The 20,814-nt window shown below is 38.6% G+C and overlaps 1 protein-coding gene across 1 annotated transcript in view; it reads right to left on the bottom strand.

The window, feature by feature from the left end:
* The window catches only part of LOC104358588 (potassium voltage-gated channel subfamily KQT member 1), a 503,557-nt gene that overhangs the window by 197,533 nt on the left and 285,210 nt on the right, over positions 1-20,814 (bottom strand). The window contains exon 16 of the mRNA XM_032995036.2: positions 13,209-13,270. Coding sequence (XP_032850927.2) covers positions 13,209-13,270 — 62 coding nt within the window. The remainder of the gene's footprint in view (positions 1-13,208; positions 13,271-20,814) is intronic.

Raw genomic sequence — 20,814 nt, 5'->3', positions numbered from 1 at the left:
TATCATACCCTCCCAAGCAGATATGTTTTACCACAGGATCAGAAGCTTATTTTTGCAATTCCAACTCAAGATAAAACTTTACTGGGACTCTAGGATCTGACCCCATTGCAGTGATCCCCATAGTAACAGTTACCCGGTAGCTGGTGCTGGAAATCAATGTTGCTCTTAATATCAGAAACACTGTTTTGTTTTGTTTTGTTTTTCTCTGGATGACAAGTTCAGAATGTGCTACAGAGGAGAGCTGAAAGTACCTATGAAAAGGTCTAGTCAGAAATAATAACAATATTCAGTATTCATAGAACGCTGAAAGTACTTTTTAGACTCTAAAAAAATGGAGGCTGAAATGCATAAAATGTAAAAGATAGGCATAAAGAAAAGATGATGCAGATGCAAAAATACAAATCAGGGCTTTATATATGTATACACATCCGTACAACTGCACACGCACTTAACATATATGATACACCAAAAAAATGTTGACTAGAGTCATGCGAGGCTTCAGGACCAGGCTCAAACAAAATCCTGCCTGAAACATGAGTTGGAGGTCAGGCTCCAAAATTCTCTAAGAAAATCTAATTTGTTTGCAGTTTCTACATGCAGCGAGAGTGACTCCATGTTTCAAGTCCACCCTTCTCCCCTATCAAACTAACATTTCCCCAACCTCATGTTCCTACCTGGACCTCATCTTCCAGCCACCTCCCCAGCCTCAGAGCTGCCTTCCCCTGCCCCCTTACACAAACGCTGTTACCCTAGGGCAGTTTCCCTCTAATTGTTAATTTAATCGACAGGTCAGAGCTAAGGGGAGAACCAGAAATGCATATCCTCAGGGCATTACTGTGGTCTTGCCTACCTAGCCATTCATTTCCGAAGATGGATATCCCATTTATCCCATTTATACGGTAATCATACTTATGAATTTGGCTTTATGGTGGGCATACTCTTTGGATATAGTCCTTCTGCCCTTCAAATAATGGTTTCTAACTAGCTTGCCCAGACTAATTTCAGGTATGTGTGGTGGTGCTGGGAAAAGACCGTTGTGCTTCAGTTTCTGGGTAATCATCAAGGACCATCCTTCTACAGCACTAGAGATTTTTGAAACAAAAGCAGAGAAAACAGCTATTTCTTCTGTTTGATTGCAAATACTGAGGCAAACTGAACACTGCACAAGATACTAATGCTCTTTGAATGGCACCCACTCAATCTTGTTATAAGCTGCAGGTTTAACCTTTCACAGACAAGGAGACTTGCTGCCTGTGGCTTTAGAAACTCTCCAGATATATATAGCGACAAGTTGTGCAAAGCATGCAAAGGCTACAGCTGCTAAGCACCTTGAAAGCCAGTAACAAAACTAACATTAATAGGCATCTCATGGCAAGGCAGAGTAGGAAATTTAAAGACGGTTGATGTGTTTTGAACTGCTGTGAAAGAACATGGGCTTCTGCTGCCTCCTAGGGTTATGTCCTCACGGCAGTGCCTGTTGCTTGGGAGATACCTGAGCTCATGTTAAACTTCCTAACGGCAGTGCAGCTGGCAATGTACTTATGGTGGCAGAGAGGCCAGGTTGCTCTAATTCTGAGTGTTTACTTGGCCTTTCAGCTGACTTTTCTGTCTCCTCTGGACAGCGTGTAGCAATGTAAGTCAGTGTCTGCGAGAGCTATTTACCATCAGTACAACTAGACTGCCTTAAAAGGCCTAGCATTTTAAATACACACTATATATTTTATGTTCATTCTATTTCTTTTTTGAGGTTTGAGGCTTCAGGGTTCCTGCTTTTCATGTGTATCTCCACAGAGAGGGTGAGAAAAGAGCAATTTTAAGAATTTTCACATAATTGCACGTCTCCAGATACCAAAGCCTTAAGAAGCATGCAAGAGTAGTATGAGACTTGTGATATTATAGCAGAGCTGATAGCCTGCAATCTCTGCTCCTGAAGAGGCAGGGAAGCTGTGTGAGCCAGATCCTGAATCCAGATGGAGATCTGATCAGACATTTAACCTGACCTGGCAGAAACAGCATCGCCCTGTCCTAGACCACATTTTAAATGACACTGTTTTGGCCACTTTCTGTACCTGTTAAACTTGCTTTACATGCCACTGCCATATGTGTCACCTCTCAAAAAAAAAAAACCAAATCACAACAGTCCTTTTTATGTCAGTTTTAGCCTCCTATTTTTGTTAGCGTTTTTCAGAAGAGAAAATATGACAAAATTTTCAGTACTTCTAGTTATCAGGTTTTGAAAACACCGAAGCCCAAGACACTGCCATGTTCCATATGTGCACTTCAACTGTGGGCTGCAGGTCTCAGAAACACACACAGACCTGCCAATTCAGTACTTAATGCTGCTCCTTAAACTGGAGCAAAGCCTGCCAGCACATCTTTAGTGATTATTTCTTCAACTACGTACCACACGGTATTACTGAAGAAGTGTGCTAGACCCACAATAGTGATGGTGGGGTGCTGATGTTCCCCTCCAAGCTCAATTACCCCGTGATCCCAAGATATTTTATGGCACTACAACCATAGAATTGAGAATGCTGGCTATGGCCTGATGTGACAGCAGATAGTTTACTTCATGGGCAGAGACAGGCATTTTAAGTTCAAAGAAAGATTAAAAGAGAGATGTTTTGGATTGCTTTGTCCACAGAAGGGTCTCAAACTCTTAAGAAAGCAGCATTTGAGGCTGTGAGCAATACCTCTAGGTGCTGCGTGACATACTTCTAGATCAGGTATTTATACGTCTTCCTGTATGACACTGTCTCAGTACCTTATAGTAACTGAAATAGCAAAGTATTGTTTTATAGAAGGGGAGACTACGTCTTGTTTGCATTTAGGCTGAGGTTCTCTAGCAGAGCACCCTGGGTTTCTGAAGCTGGAGCTCAGTCTGTGAGCCAACAGACCATGCTTCCCTTCTTTCAGTCTATTCAGTCATAGCTATTCCACATGGAGCCATTTCATCCTGCAGAAAAACACTTGCTGATAATGAAAAAAGCACAGTTCTTCAATTACAAGACTGTGAATAAATCCCTAGATAAACTGCTTAGTGATTTAGCATTATTTAATTGTATTATGACATTGCATTGTCGTGATTTGAGTCTGGTCGGTAGCCAAACACTACGCAGGCACTCTTTCCCACTTCACTTCCAGCAATGAGAAGGGACAGAGAGCCAGGCTTGGGGTTTGAGATAGGACCGGGAGGGGAAAATCACCCATTATGGTCATGAGCAAAAGGCAGACTTGTTAGGGGAAGAAAAAAAGAACATACATTTATTACAGACACTAACAACACGTAACAGAGTAGGACAGTGAGAAGCATTGCCACATCTTGAGAACACCTTCCCCCCACCCCTCCCTTCTTCCCGGGCTCAGCTCTGCTCCCGATATCTCTACCTCCTCCCCCAGCAGCACAGGGGCAGGGAATGGTGGGTGCAGTCAGTGCTGCTGCTTCTACCATCTTCGGTGGGGGGAGCTCCTGGAACTTGTTCCCCCTGCTCCATTGTGGTCCCCCTCTCACAGGAGACAGTCCTCCACAAACTCTCTCCAACGTGAGTCCCTCCCATGGGCCATAGCACTTCCTTACACTGCTCCGGTGTGGGACACGAACTTTCTCCAACTGGAGTCCTTCCCACAGCTGCAGCCCTTCCCGAGCTGCTCCAGCGTGGGACACCCCCACATGCTGCAATCCTCCCAGCGCTGAACTACAACAGCGGGGCTGCCTTTTCCCACAAGACCCCGGCCTTCTTCAGGCACAGCACCTTGATCATCCAGGAGAAAAACACAGGCCATAAATCAGTGTCTGCTCCACCGCAGATCTCCATGGGTGGCAGGGGGGGCAGCCCTGCCGTCTCCCCACAGGATACAGGGGGGTCTCTGCTCCGGCACACCTCCCCCCTCCTTTCTTCCTCCGTTCCTCCACTGACCTTGGTGTTCACGCAGCTGCAGCAACTCCTCCTCACAAGTCCGACTCCTCCTCACCACGTCCCTTCTTAAATACGTTATCGCAGAGGCGCAGCTGATGGGCTCAGTTTTGGTGCAGGGGTGGAGCTGACTTGGAACTGGGGGAACTTCGAGAAGCTTCTCACAAGGGGCCACCCCTACATCCCCCTCCCCTGCTACCAAAAAACCCCACCACTCACTCAAACCCAGGACATGCATAAAAATGCACTCAAGGAAAAAGCTTGGAATAATCTAAGCACCGTACCTACATGATTAGAAAGGATCTGAGGTATCTACACCACCTCACCTCCTCCGACTCTAAACCTGGTCCCCTTCTCCTGGTCTTGGAGGACTGCAGTGTGTAACAGACACATTGACTCACATGTGTTTTACTAAAACACCCCCGAACACAGCACTGAAATCAAAACCAAACTTCTAAACAAGAAAAATAAGAATATAATCTATCAATACTATTTACTAGTAGAAAAAGTAATTAAGTTGTAGAAATGAGTATGTATTACTGATCTATTTTCCTGCTACATAAAATCTAAAGCTATGTGTTGCAAATAACAACCTAGTGACAAATATAGGGAGAAAAGGGTTTCTCAGTTTACTGACATTTTATATCTCTCTCCCTTACCTCATAAGCCTTTATATGAAGTCCTTTACATAAATTTACAGCCAACCTGTCAGGGCAGGTTGCCACAGTACTCCAGCGTATTTTGGTGAGTTTTTTCACTTTTGTTTTGTTTCTGTTTCTGTTTTCTTTTCTTTTACAGAGCTGTGCCATCCTGTAATTTGCCTTGTACAGCAGTATTCTTCATACTGCTTATTATTTATAATCCATTGCAAACACCCAGAGACTCGTTACAGCAATTTAGACTCCATTTATTCTTTGAGTCCATCCCCTAGCATCTGATACTGACCATCAGCAGCAATAGAATAGCTCCAGGACTAAACAGATGTTTGCTCTGACTCAGTGTCACAGTTCTTGCATGAAACATAAATCCAACTGCTAGTCTGGTAACAGTTTGAATCATATAAAATCTGGGTTTTTCCAGTGTACTTCCCCTGATCAAGAGGTATTAGAGGTCAATATTACACAGCATTCAAATAATATTAAAACTACCATTTAAATTACTGATCTGAAAAATGTGGTAGGTGAAATAACCACTGTAATCCTGAAGTAAGGAGTACTACAGGAAAATTACTCTTATTCCTATATGAAAATTTCTCTGTGTTCTCTGTGAATTCTTCACGATGCTGGAATGTCTTTCATTCAAAACCAGAATGAAATAACAACATTTTTAAACAAATTAATTAGAAATAAATCAGTTAACTGAAATGCTCAGAAAAGGCAGAATATTTCACCCCAATTCTGATTTTCAGAAAGTTGTCTGAAGTGGAAAATTGGAAACACTTTCTTTCAGTGTATGATTTAAAACACAGTTCCATAGGATGTGACATCTTTTCCAAAAATGTTCCATTGGAAACAAATTGTCATTTTCAGATGGAGAAGCATTCCAAAGGAAAATTCTCAACTTGTCTGTAGGGAAGGCAGCATTTGCAGGATACAGCCATAACTACCTAAGAACAGCTACAAAATCTATTTTTGAAAATAGCTTTCTAAGTTAAATTGTTAAACATCAGCAACAATTCAAGGTCATAAAAACTGTTCAGATTAAATTTATTTCCATCAGAAAATAACAATTTTTAAAAAGCTCTTCATAAGAAAACACCGGTTTAATGAATTTATAATTTTTAATTATTTTTTTATTTGAATAGGATAGAAGAATTATTGAAATATTCCGGTTTTGCATTTCTAAACAGAGGTGTTTTGTTTTGGGGACCAGATTACCGATCATTTAGCACTTCACATTTATTTAGAATAACTTATTAAAAATTATACAAGGTAGAAGCAAAATACTTATAGCTGATCTGATTTCTGTTATTCCTTGGAAGTTCAGGTCAAAGGTCTTTGTGGGAGGATTTGAGTTTTTATCAAAAAAAAATTCAAGCTCTCTAAACTACTGTTAAGGTAAAAATATTTTATTTTCACCTAGCAATAGTAAATAAATTGCTTCACTGCTTCGTAAGCAACAGAACTAACAGAGCTTTGTTTCCTGTACATTTGTGGCTGGACTCTCCGGCACCTGAGAAGGGCCACACTCACACTGCAGTCTTTTCTTCTGGGAGTGGGGGGATTAACAGAGGGTCTGTCCTCTACCCAGGCACTTATTTTCTCTAAAACTTACAGGAAATCAACATCTCTAAACTCATGACCCCCTTCTCAATTTTAGTTAAAACCAGTTGTGATGCTGAGAAGGTTTTGGTGGAGAACAAGAAGAGGTGGACAGGCTCCCTCAACCACAGCCTTTGTGGTCAACACTGCTATTTCCAGGACCTTTTTCCTGCAGGTTAAACAGCCTAGGCACATCAATATGAATTAGATTTCCATCTTCTGCAAGCAGCTCTCCTTGTTTCTTAATAAACGTTCAGGTAGTTGCAAATTGATTTCAGCATGTGGCTGTGAGCTTCTGCCTCCCCCCACCTCAGCATGCTCCAAGGTGTCATGGGCAGGTTTGCTGAGTGGTCTTGGTTCCACCAGAAGAGTTTCAGCCAAGAGAGCAGAAAAGCAACTAGATTGTACCAATTGCTTAATCACAGCAATCCCTGAGACTGCTATAAATGAGATCAAACTATTCAAGTTGGATCCTAATCAACAGTCAGTGCAGTCACTGGGGAGCAGACACTGCCATCTGCATGCTCATTTATTGGGCTTTGGAATTATTTAACATTTGATTTATGGTGGTGAACTGCATCCTGGCAAACGTTCACTATGCAAAACCCTTCGCTCCCTCACCCATTAAAAATCAAGGCCTGATCCATGTGAAAGCCTCCTGCTGAGTTCACTATGTTTTGGATCAGGCCTCTGGGTCTCAAGACTGGCAGATAATATTCCATTTCTGTCCAATTTTCTTGCTCAAATTTAGAAGAAGCTCAAGTGTTTTCCATCAACATTTTTATGTTTACTTTTGCGAGAATCTTCACAGTGGGTCAGGTTACTATGATATAGAAAGGATGACCCACACTGACATATAAATTTTCCAAAAAATCTCATCCTGAGGCAGACATCTGCCTTGAAGAATTTCAGCCATGATGGCTAAAGTTTGGCAAAGATGTAAGCAACTGAAAATAGACCTCTATAATGGAAAGTGGTGTACAACCTTAATAATAGGAGGGTGCTACCAAGTAGCACATATGATAAGGTTTCATAACAAGAACCATAAGGGAATAATTCAGGCAGGATTCTCTCAGATATACTTCAAAATATATGATCTATCTCTTCTTTCCTTTTGCTTGAAAGGCATATCAGAGTTAGCTCTTATTTTTGCCTGATCTTTCAGACATTACCATCATACTAGGCAGCTCAAAACCAACCTTTCCCTCTCAACTGTATTAAGCAAGGTTTATCTGAGAAGCATGAAACCATCCCAGATAGTCAGAAGTCCAGGCTGAGATAGTTCCTCTCTGCATTGAGAAGTCAGCTAGCAGAGTAGAAAAGACGTGCAGCTGAGATCTAAGCTCTTAAATCAGCATTGCTTGGTTTTCAGATTACAAAACCATCTTGACGTTTCAGCACAAGAACGCATGTACAACTTCAGTTCTACAGCACCTTCAATCCCCAGCATACCACAAAGATTCATTTAGACATAACAGATGAAAACCATGATTTCACTCGGATTAATGCTGAACTTTCTGAGTCTCCATTTCTGCTTTCACCTCATCTCTGTCAATTCATTCCTGTTGAGTAGGATGTGAAGACACGAGCTGGAATCTTATTTAAAGACCTGTAAGAAATTTGCTGCAATTTACGCCTGTGTAAACCCTGAATAACTCTACTGGCATAAATGGAAGCACAATTTGGCATGAAGCATCAGGCTTTTTTTTTTTTTTTTTTTTTTAATTAGGCAACATCTTAAAAATAAAAATCTAATGACTTCATGGGTGTGGCACAGAATCAATAGATTTGTGCTGGATTGCTCTGGAGTAAATGAGATCAGGCTTTGACTTTATTTACTGGCATCCCATTCCAAATACACATCCATAGCATCTCTCCCTGTGAACCTCTTGTCCAGCCTCTTGAACTAGAGATGGCATGCTCCAGGAAAACGTACAACACACCTTCACAACAGATATACTAGTAACTAGAAGTCACATTATCTATGTTAATTATCTCACATACAATTGTTCTGAGAAGAGATAGTCCAAAATCAGCAGTGTTCATGCATGTTTTCAAAACATAGAGGATGAACTGTATTTTCTATTTACAAGAAGGAGTATCAGTGCAAATCAGATAGCTACTTTTTAAGAACTATCAGCCTGTTTTAGTAGCTAAGAAAATCCACATAACGTCCATTTTCAAAAAGCCTTCTGAAAACCCTTATAGTATGGAATGACTCAATCTTTAGGGAACTGGGGTCAAACAACCCACAAACACCTTAGTGCCAAAATACGTTTTTGTTAACAAATGCATTTGTTGGTTTTATTTCAGACATATTCTTGAAACCTCAAAAATGTAGCATGCTCATTTTGCAACTGACTCATTGTGCACCAATTTTCAGCTTTTTCCCTTACTTTTTTTCTAACGCAGTTCAGTTATGCCCATCACTCCACCCACAAATTAGGGGTTTGTAACGGAAATTCTGACAGGGCCTTCACTATGGTGGTGCTTGCAGGCACTGTCATGATAAATAATTTATTATTTAATGACTCCTGATGTAATCATAGCAGAAGTCAGATTCACGAACATCTATCTCTCCATTATTATCCAGAAGGAATAAGGTGGTAGGGAAATTCTATTCATCTCTGAGCCTATCTTTTTAGCTCCCAACTTTAAAATGAGTGTTTAAATTGGTAAAGAGAGAGTTTACCACCACAATCCAACCTCTACATTTGTTTATGTTGGACGACACTTTTGTTCTGGCTCGCATTACTCAGATGGATAAAGCTCAGAAGGGTTCTGCTTTACTGCCCTTTTTTCCCTTAGTGTTTCTGCATTTTTTAAATGCTACCAAATGGTTGCTTTTGGCTCCCAGCATTATCACATGTTGTCTATAAGCATGGAAATAGTTATGGTAATATGGACGTAAATCATAACTGTAAATACCACATAAAGAAGACTGCTATATAATTATAAAAATGCCTAATAGATTTCTTTTTCAAAGACAACACAGCTGTCCCTTCTAACCTTTCATTTGTAGATTCTTTTCTCTCCTGTTTTTATTTATAGGTTGCCGTGCAGTTCAACATAGCACACCATGATTTTTGTTTCTGATTTTGAAAGGAAAAGAAAAAGAAAGAATACTCATTTCATCATAAAGAAGCATTAGTTTACAATTTTGAAAAGAAACTAATGCCAGCACTAGAACATCATCTTGGAACCAATCTCCCTCTTAATACATTTCAAAAGAATCTGTCAATGGCTACATACCGCAATTTAAAATTAAACCCTGCCATCAAACTAAAGAAAGGGTCGGCCAAATGGCACACATCACGTGTTGGGAAAGAAGCCCCATTCTTTCTCTAAACATCTCAGTGCTTTTATGAAAAGAACCACATTAGGTTATTACACTGACCACAACAAAACAAGATTTTTGTACCCTTCTCAGGGAAAAACAGGTTGAAAAGTGTTATGGGTAAACGTACACTATGCAACATGCCATGTTAATGAAAGGAGTAAAGCCTTACATGGCACTGATGTTGCCAGAAAGGGGTTTACATATTGTCTGGAAATGGCCACCATGCATTTTATCCCCTTCTAGTCAGCTTCGCAATGCTTAAAAGCAGTGACACAAGTGTATTTCAACTGCTTTATGCTGGAATCGCACAGTGCTTCATCCTAAACAAAATTGTTCATACCTCTTCCTTGTTACCTTAAACTTACATACAGAGCCTGGATGATCACAAAAGAGAGGCTGCAGACAATGCTGCTCATGCCACATGAATGGAAGACTGTTATCTTTGAATCTTTTAAACATTTTTGCCTCAAAGCTTTTATCTATCACTAAGCAACCACTTCAGAGATCTGTGTCTATACCCTTCTACACAGCAAATCCCAAATTTTAACTCAAATAGTAGAAAACCTCTCAAGGCAATGAAGTTCATCTTAACCATCTGAAATATACGCTTCTCTCTCTCTCTCTCTCTCTTTCTCTCAATTTATAAAAAGAGTAATTATGGCTTTATGCAGAACAACACAGAGCTCTGAATGGGTGAATTACATTTGGATACCCTTTTGGAGAAACAACTAAAACAAATGAACTGGAAAATGTTGGTGGGAAAGATCAGTCCAGGCTAGAGGTGTACTAACAGCTTATTGATACAGATTTTTAAGTAGATGAAACGTTCAAATCTGCACTGCATTTTTATCAGTCTACACCAACTGGCCTTTGTCCAAAAATGTGTCATTTTATCAGATGTGTCACTCGGTTGGGAGGCTGCCATGCCTGTACTGGGTGACTGAATGTTAAAATAATTTCTCCAGGGGGAAGAGGCTGATCCCAAAGGTTTTCTAGTTCCAAGAGGGAGATCATTTTTCACGACCAGCTGGAGCCTGATGTCAGACATGCCCTTGCTTCATTTATTCTCCTCAGAGGTTGAAACCCAGCTTGTCCTTCCTGACTCCAAGATTGTTTCACATTTGGGCACATAGCAGCTACTACACAGTGAACTATTAAAGTAGGAGAGCCCGTGAGACATGGGAAAATAGTTTAGGGGGAGCTGTTTGACAGCAGGATGCGGTCGTTTCTATTGTCCCATTAAAACAGATATATCTGGGAAGCTTAACTTTGTTTTCACTATGTAAACATATGTATTTTAGCCCAATGTGCCAAAAAGATGCAAATAGGAAAAAAAAAATAGGAAAAAAAAAACCAAACAAAACCAAACAAACAACCGAATCCACACCACCAAAACCCCAAACAAACCAACACAACAAATGTTTGCCCTTTTTGGATACTGCGTCTACTTTCTTAGCAGGAATATGAGAATGAAGCCCTGTACACTTAAAAGAAGCTTTATTTGTACTGAAAGAACAAATACCCTGGGTTCCATCAGATTCTGGCATTTTATTCTACATTTGTAGTTTGGTCTGAGAACAAAAAGGAAGCTGCAATGATTGAATGTCTTTTATAGAGTCATCTTATGAAAATATCTTGACGTATTTTTATTCCCTTCTATTTGTTTTCTCCAGAACAATAAGTAGAGAGATAGAAATCACCAGTTCCCATACAATATGCGGTCAGTTAAAGCACTATAGTTTAATTCTTCAAACAAAAGAGCATCTAGGTCATGCCCACACTAATGGTTTGAGCTTGCGCCAACTATATTCAGATCATGCTTAAATGAAGTTAAGGTGGCGATACCATGGGGGTTTTTTTAACTTGCATGACTGTTGCGAGAACATTGTTGTGAAACCCTGCTATAGACTGGTTACCACATGCTTACAATAGACATTTCATATGAGAAGGCGAAACCATGTGGCTTCTTCATTTCTAAACATCTACATCAAGGCAGTATTGATTAAAATGATAACTTTTTTGAATCAGCTAGAGTTCAGTTTTCTAGCAGGTTTAAGTAGGGAGAGGCAGAGCATAAGCAGATGTCTGCAACAAAGATAATTTACAGAAGCATTTACTGCATTACTGCATACAGTGGCATCTCCTGTAATGTTGCTCTTCTTACACCAAGACACCTCTGCAGTACTCTAATTAAGGCTTTGAAATAAAAAGGTTTCAAATCCACAGCATACTGTGCTAAAGCTGGACCAGTGCCAGACACGATAATAACTTTCTGGCCTTTCTTCATAAATATGGAGCAGTCAGGAGACCATGAACAACTGCTTCCAGAAGTATTTACAGTACTGACAATATTTCTCACACAAAGTAATCTAACTGTTATCACAGATACTTTTATTGATAATTTTTCAACTCTGTATTGTGTGTTTCTCTATATATGCATATTCAATAAATCTAAATGAACTAGTGGTGTGTGAATTTACAGAATATACAGAGGCTAGAGAGCAATATATCTCTTCTGAAGTGAATTAACATAATATGAATGAAAGCCATTTTCACTTTGAATAAATGAGTCCGCACAAGGGACCAATCCACTTTAAAAGTTAACTCAGATAATTTGTCTTTATCTGTGAAGCTGATTCTTTGACACTGTCCAAGAAAGCTTGAAGTCAAAGAAAATCCATCCTTTGACATCTCAACATCACATACTTCCAATGTTGCCCTATCAATGTTCATTAGATATGAAGCAAGAAAGGGAGGGATTGTACTTCTTTAATTTAAATTTCTGCTTTTTGGCAAGATGCACAGTTCTTTTTAAGAATAATGAAAAATTTCCTTCCTCTTTCCTTTCGCCTCACTTCCCCAGAAAAAGGTGAAAAGAAAATTTGCATGACAAATATGAGTAAGACAAGAGTATGAATAGGCAATGGATATGTTAAATTTAAATAGACTTTTGTCTCAGCTGTTACATCATACCAAAGCTACTGAGCTGCTACTGTCCACAGAAAGTGCACTGTTCTAGGGACACCAGTGTTTAGGGGCAGGTAAGATAGCTGACCAAAAAACTACTAGAGAAATGGATTCCTAGTTTTAAGCAAACTTGTATTTTTCTTATTACTTGAGTGGGAAAAGTTCTTGAAGATGTTTGGAATAGGTTTAAAACAACAGAGTCTCACCGAGCTTTGGCTTTTAGGCATGCTTCTAAGTAACTCTAATTAATAACAAAGATGAACATACTCTTGGAGAGAAGACAGTAGGGGAGGGGCAGAACTGATGCAAAGATAACTGCACAGGGGAAAAAATGCAGTAAGCATTAAAGAACCTCAATATTACTAACAGACCTATCAACTGTTGCTATTTACAAAGACTCTTGATACTAGCCTTTCTGTTTACCAGCACTAATTCTTGTACGGCAAACACCTTGTGTGTTCACAGTACTTATCCACAAGATGTGTGATTTGGCTTCAACATGAAAGCAGTCCCTTTTAAAATCAAGAACCAAATCTGTATGGCAGGCAAATGGTTAATCCTGAACAACATGCACATGATACTTCATCAACTCCCTTACAAAAATTAGGATATTATTCTTTATTATGGTGTCCTGTAATTCTAAAGTAAATCATGCCAAGATACTATCTTGCATGTCTGTAGATCAGATATCATTACTCAGAAAAAAAAAGGCTTTCATGCACTTACCTTATCCTCTAGCCGGATCAGTCTGGCTCCTACAGTATAGTATCCTTTGTCTACCCCTTTTTCTAAATAAAGAAGAATAAAAATGGGACATTCATCAGGTGGAGAATAAACGCAAACTAAGAATTATATCTATGGTATTTAAAGTAAAAAAGAAGCTGGTAATAGTAGGGTAGTATAAATATATGAACCTAACAAGAACAAATTTCTTCGTGGTGTACAGAAGTGAAAGAGTGTAGCTGAAGAGAAGGATAGTTAGTTTGTCTAACTGTCAAGATAAAGTTAGTCTAAATGGCAACCTGGACCTTGGTAGAGGTAACCTGTGGACATGAAGGACTATAGATAGTGTGTGAGGTAACCTGAGTCCTTGTCTATCTCAATGAAGAGCATGTATTTATGTGGAATTGGCATGCTCCCTAGACATAGCCCCCATTTTGAATCCAACTGACATAAGCAATGTACACTTTCTATACATAAAGAAATTAGAAGAGTTTTCAGCTGAGGTTGTAGATGTAGGAGGCAGCACTATCCAAGGGTTCAAGGGTTGGACTGGCGGTGATCTATCTTGTCTCTGCAAATGAGTGACACTGGGAAAAGCCCTTGCATATCCATCCTCATTTTCCCTCCTAGCCTTCATGAGACCTGGTTATTAAAGCCCAGTTATGCAATTTGTTTCACTTGCACACTGCAAATAGTGGGATTGGGATACAAGAGTGAAAACTGCGTAAAGTGTGGTCTATTCTTTGTGTTTATGTGTCCGATCACAAAGTAGTAACATAATTTGGGGGGGGGGGGGGGGTTACTTCACAGATAATGAAGCACAAAACCACATATATTCTCATCTGGGAGAAAATATTCACAAGGAAAAAAACACCCCAATACTAAAAGTAATTTAGAAGCTTATGTCAATGGAAGTTGGACATGTTTTTTTCTATTAAACTATATTTCCAATAGCAGGCTGGACTAATTACTCCTTGTTTGTTCCATATATTATTTCACATTAATGAGTGGTTGAGCTTTTGTTTTTAAAGCAGTTTCAGTCCATTTTGCATAAGGCATGAGCACAATGTGAAGGGCTTACTGGAAGGCAGGACGAGATGTGAATTTACAGTGCATCAGCATCCACCATAATTGCCTGTATGTGTGCTCATTCTTGTAGGGAACTCGCATTCTTGCATTTCTCAGTGGATGGTGCTTGCTTTACCATTACCATTAGCAGTGTATACGGTTGCTAATGTAAAATGTTTAGTGATATTTTTGCACCAAAGTTCATCTCAAGGTAACTTGTACTGTATGGACCACAACCTTAGAGGAAGAATTCAGCAAAAAGCAATGCTGGCAAGAGTACTGTCCTTGCTTTCCTTCTCCTCTACAGATCACCTAGAATATTAAAAAGATCATGGACCCCTGGCATCTCTACGCAGACATTAGAAAAGAGAACTGTTTCATCAGAGAACCTGCAAGAGTAAATACCATAAGGAGAGAAAATTCAAAAATTGTTCAAGGACATTGTGCGGGGACAGAAAATAAACTATACAGCTTGGCTCATACATATGTACTGCTCATCATTCATAAGTTCACAACCACAGAAACCTCTTAAAATATAAGTGGTTGAGGGTTAAGTTTATATACACATTCATCTCTGCCTAAAATGAAATTACTGACTCTGCAGTCTACTTTCTAGTTAGTAAATCTGTAGACACTTATCATCTTTCAAAGTATACAACAGGAAAAACCATGCCTTTAAGGATTTCTAAATTGGAATGTGATTTGAACAGCAGTGGGTAGGTAGTGTTTTTGTTTGGGTCTAAAAGCAAAAATCCCCCCCAAACCTGAAGAAATATTGCAATAAGCTTTTATTGTTTTTTAAAGAAAGAATAATTTTCTCACCAGCTCTAATTACATCCTTCATATAATCACCAAGACATCCCAAAACAACCAAACCAAGTTAATAATGTTTTAGTTATTCTCAAATGTGGTGTGGATCAGAAAACAAAATAGGAAGCAGATAAGCAGTAAGAAGCTATTTTGTGGCATGTGGCACTCCTATCAGATGAAGTGAACAGAATGATATACATGCATGTAGCTGCGTCGTGTCCACCCCTTTACTGGCATGCAGGCTGCGTAAGTCACAACAGGCTGTCATCTTTCCCTTTTCTTATTAGCCTCCATTTAAATCAGCATTCGGCTCTAATTTACAAGCATTTCCCTCCAGTAAAGAACATCTTTAAAAGTAAATAGGGTTTGTATACAATGTGCAGAGCATTGTGGTAAGAAAAGTGGGTAGAAGATCAGATAATATTGCTCTAGTACATTTGATTTCTATCTCATGTTCACGCTTTCTCTCTAGAGTCTTTTCAAGCTGTATGATTTTACAATTCCTACGTTAGATTATTTGCTTTCACATAGTTGAAGAGGTTGCATGGCTAACTAGAAATCTGAAATGTCTTAATTTTTACATTCCTTGCTTTGCAATACAAAATAACTTTCTTTTAGTATTGAGGTTTGTCTGTTCTTTCTGTTGATCTGCAATAAAACACAGACCAGCTAAGCAATCCAGTAACTGTGTACATGTATGTGAAAGGCACAGACACAAAGGAAACATGCGTGATCATCATGAAAGGAGGCAAAATTATTTATAACTGGATGAAAATACATATGGATAAATTTTAGCTCAGAAGAAAAAAAAAATATTGAAACAAGCATGTATCACATGGTTGATATGATACAAACACATAATTTTATACACTTAGACTTGAATCAGGTGAAACACTAGTATATAAGCAATAGGCATTATACTTCAGGAGACTGAATAGTTCTTGGGTCATCTAGTCCATTTCTCGTCTTTATTAATATATAAATTTCTTCCCTGAAAGTCTTTGCCTTCCTGAGTATACATACTATACTACTTTGAGAACAACATGATCCTGTATTCATTTCATAGTATTTTCACCAAGATGGCCCATCTCTTTTTCTAGGGAACAACAAGATATGCCACTTGTAAAAAAATTAATCTTTTTTAGGTATTCCCCACACCAGTTGAGAAAATGAGAGGCCATCCCCAACTCTTTCCACAAATGGACGCACATGATATAAATGACATATTACTCATTATTCAAGTTTGGTTTCTTTTACAAAAAACAATGATTACCATCTGAAATGACGAAAAGAACAAATCAAATGAGAGACAGTACCATAATCTTAATTTTTTACTCAATTAGTGTGCCCCATCTCATCAGAATATACGAAACTTTTAAGAAAATAGATATTTTTCTTTGGTTAGAAAAAATATTTATGGGGAGCAGTAAAACAATGAATTGCAGACAGATGGTCTGAAAATTATAAAAACTGGAAATTATCTACTCTGCTTTTCCAGAGTAAGAAACCTTCCTTGTTTTTTACTTTTATGGTGTATACAGCTAAAAGGGAGCTAACTCAGAAATTTTTAAATTTATCTGAAAGCCATATTTTTTTTTAAGCAGAAAATGAGTAATTTGAGCATTGTGATACCTAGGGTACTCCAGATTACTAAAGACATCTCAAAATCTTGGCAAATTATATCAAGTTCAGTACTGGGACTACAGAAAGCAGGATAGTGCAAGAGATACCACTACCTTCTTTTGTCTGACTCAATGCAACTACAGCCTTCTAGATCCCTGTTTGTTCCAGTTCTGTAAAAGTCCTATGCAGAGGAAACTGTGATGAGCTCATGGCAAGATCTAGATTCTCAGGTTTGCAAACCAGGTGTGCTTCTGACAACACGTCAGGATTGCCTTTTTAAATCCTGGATCCAGAAAAGAGCAAATAACAAAGTTGCCTTAGGCATCATGAGTTTTGATATGAGTCTGTTCTCTTGTCAGCCAGAGCCTTTTACAATGATAGGCAGAAGAAATTAAAAAGAGGTAAGAGTCCTAGATCAGACACTTGTGATTTTCCTTGGACAGCCTAATGAAAATTTAAAAAGTAAACTACCAAAATATTTGAGTTTAGAAGGTTGCACTGCAGCACAGAAAACTTCATGATAAAGCTGTTCCATGATGAAAGTTCCACATGTTCCACTGTTCCATGATGAAGGTTCAACAGTACTTTCAGTGTACTGAAAGCAGAAATTTCTAGCTTTTTCAAGCTGCTAAAATGTAGCTGCAGTGAGTAAATTTCCAGGTTAAAGACATGCAATCACTTTTCAACAAATAAAACAGCCCTAAACAGAAGGCCTATCCGCCCGCTTGCTTCATTTATCCAGCCTCTGAGATGACACATTTTGCTCAAGTGGCTCATGAGGAACAATATAATCAATTTATTAGAAGCCATATATGCTGAATGCAGTACAAACTATATCACACTTCTGCCCTTCCTCCAGAAGGTGCTCATGGCAGGATTTTGACACACTATCATTATACTATGTTCAAAACAAATAATATACCATTTTCAAAATTAAATTCAAGCTTCCTTATTAGCTTTTTATTAATAATGTAACTCAACACCGTTCGGAGGATTTGGATGAACAGTAAATCAGGTGCAGTTTCCAAGCCCTGGAAGTAGGATATATGTGATATTTCTGCTGACTCTTTGCATTGAGGTAGATCAAGCCCAGTAATGAAACGAACCTTCAGAGACAAGATTGTGAACACCTGACAGCTACAGAAAATGTCCTAAGTAATTTTATTTTTGACCAGGTTCCCATGGATTGTGTCTCCAGGGGGGGTGGAATAAAGCGGTTCCTACAGAAATATGGGTATCTCTATTTTCAAATATTAATTGACTTAAAAAGATAAAAATTACACAAAGCATATTTATTATGCTTTAAAAGGTACCGTGACCCAATTTCTTCTTAACAGCTGGGAAAGAAATAGCATCAGAAAGCTTATGTGGCTTTTCATAGGAAAAAAAAAAAAAAAAACAAAAAACCAACACAAAAAAACCCCAAACAATGGAACTGTCAAAATTTTACAAGAAAGCCTTTTTCTCTAGGGATTCCCACCTGTGTTATGCAGACCCAAGAGGTTCAGATGAACTGCAGATAAATATCAGCCTTTTGTGTACTTTTCTGAACCCAAACACTGGATCTTTTGTTTTACCTTGGCATTATTCTTCACCTTTGTCCCTGAAAAGCTATAGTAAGTCTCAAAAACTGCATTCAAAAGCAATTAACTCCATCATGTGTAGTGAAGGTCAAGTATTACACTCTTCTTATTTTTATCATTATGTGTCTGCTTTGTTAATTCAATAAATTTTATTAACTGTGCTTTGCCTCTATATCAACACTTTCCGTTATTAAGGGGTTTGTTTACTATTACAGGAATCTTTGCTTCATCTTACAAATTTGCATTACCTGAAACACTGAGATGGGCCTTCAGTGAAGCTAAGACACTGTCTTCTGTGTATACTCATAAAAATGGGATTCATGTATTTGGAAAATTTATTCATTATCTTAATATTTTTAAATCCACTCCTGATACTAGGAGTTTCAAAGAAAGCTAGTAGATACCAAGAACAAAACAAGCAAAAGGGGAGGATTCCTCATAATACATGTATGTGAAACTTAAATCATGAAAACTCTTGTCACAAAATATCGCAGATGTTAAAAGTTTACAGGGGGAAACTAGGCAAGCTTGTTGAAGACAAGCCAGTTAGGATCCTAAATACACAGAAACCATGTCAGGAAGTCTCTGATCTGCAAATAGCCAAAAGCTTACAGGAAGGTTGGAGGGAGGCTTATACATGCTCTTTTTTTATACATTTCCCAAAGCACCTTGCTTTTGGCTCCATTGGAGTCAGGACTGGCCTGACCCAGCACGGCTTTTATTCTGTTCTTATATCCTTATCCTGTTTTAACACAGCTTTTAGTGCTTTTTATCTTTGAGAATCTAACTTGAAAAAAACCCCAGTAATTGCTTCCAGTGAATTCAGATTCTGGATCATTTATGACATCATTCATTTTTGAAAGGTACTACAGACACAAGGCAATTACTTCATATAATATCAAAGTTGACAACAGGGTTTCAGAAACAGCCTGATCCAAAACTCACTGAGGTCACTGGAAAGACTCCCATTCATTTCAAGGGGATTGGAATCAGGGGCTTTGAATGGGAGTAGAGTAAAACAGGGAAAAAAAAAAGGAGCTGAAAAGGAAAATTTTTCTCATGTTTTTCTCCATGGTGGTTTAATTTTCTTTGCATTGTCATTTCTCTTTTGCTTGCCATCAATACAAAAATAACACAGTCTGGAGGAAACACCCATGTTGTATACAAATGAGGTTTTAGCAATGCCTTTGAAGTAGAAAAATGTCAAATTGAAAATACATTTTCAATGTTGAATAAACCACCCATTCTGAAGAAAACTCAGAAAGAACTCTGTTTCCAGAGTAGGAAGACAGTGCAAGAGTCTGTTTCCACCCAAAACAGACCAATACTATAACCACTCATCACTGTTCATCATTTGATTATTGGTGGGTTGGATAATACTGGGACTAGTCATAAACTAACCCTAGTTTTAGTTCTGTAGACCATTTAGCTGGAACCACTTATTTTTGGATATGTGGAGGGTTTAGATAAAATAACTACTAGATCAAATAACTTTTGGTTTGGTCTTGGAAACCCATAGTTGAGCCTACCAGGTTTTGCATCCCTAACAACCATTTTACCTTTCCCTGTCAGTTTTTATTCAGTCCATTTGAGAGCAGAGCCATATGCCTTTGCAAGAGTGACAGCTTTGTAGAGTTGACAAGCTGTGAAGGCAGACATCATTCATAGCAGGGCCACCATGCTTCCACATCTAAGAGAGCTGTCTCAAAGCAGCTATTCGGCAGTAATGCTGCAAGAAACTAACAAAGGAAGCTAGTTGCATGTACACAGATGCCATAATCCTCTCCAGAGCACAGATTATGGATTTCCAAAATATCTCTGAAGTCCTGTGATGCTTTCCACAGTAATATTATCCATAATGAATTCTGAAAGTGAGCCTAACACAACTTATCTTACCTCTGGAAGCCAGTGGGTTTTTTCTATGTATTAGGCCAAAGCAACAATTTTTGATAAAAAATGATAATGAATGATAAAAAACATGTGGAAGATTTTGACTTGAACTTTTTTTCCCCCTTAAACGTTTAAGGCTGTACTCGCAGGCTATCTCTCCAGGACATGGCTGGTACAGCAAGTTCTTACCTAACGTCAGGCCTACAGGTAGATCATTGAGATTGCTTCTGTTGCCCAATATTCTAGTGTAGACTTTGCATATGAATTGTCTGGGACTGGATCAATCATGGATACAACCCCATGGCTCTTCCTTGGTACATTAAACTCTTTTCAACACTTGAACACTTCAAATACTTGTTGAAATCCACAGACCCATCTAAGGTCCCAATGGTTGCTATGACCCTTTAGACCCCAGATTTGGTGAGACTAAACTTCTAAATATCTTCATCATCTCAAACTTCTTAGAGCGTTATATCACAATTAGCTGCTTTGCAGCCAACACTTCTAGTTATTCCTCACCTCTGAAACAAGAAGCTGTTTCATAAAAAGTGTCTCTAACACTAGTCCTCTTGAGCGTAAATTACAGTTCTAATTTAGTAATGTTACATTTGAAATAAAATAATACATTATTGGGG

Source organism: Tyto alba, unplaced genomic scaffold (genome assembly GCF_018691265.1).
Source record: "Tyto alba isolate M040663 unplaced genomic scaffold, T.alba_DEE_v4.0 Super-Scaffold_21, whole genome shotgun sequence".
Taxonomy (NCBI): domain Eukaryota; kingdom Metazoa; phylum Chordata; class Aves; order Strigiformes; family Tytonidae; genus Tyto; species Tyto alba.
This window is presented reverse-complemented; position numbering and strand designations above follow the sequence as displayed.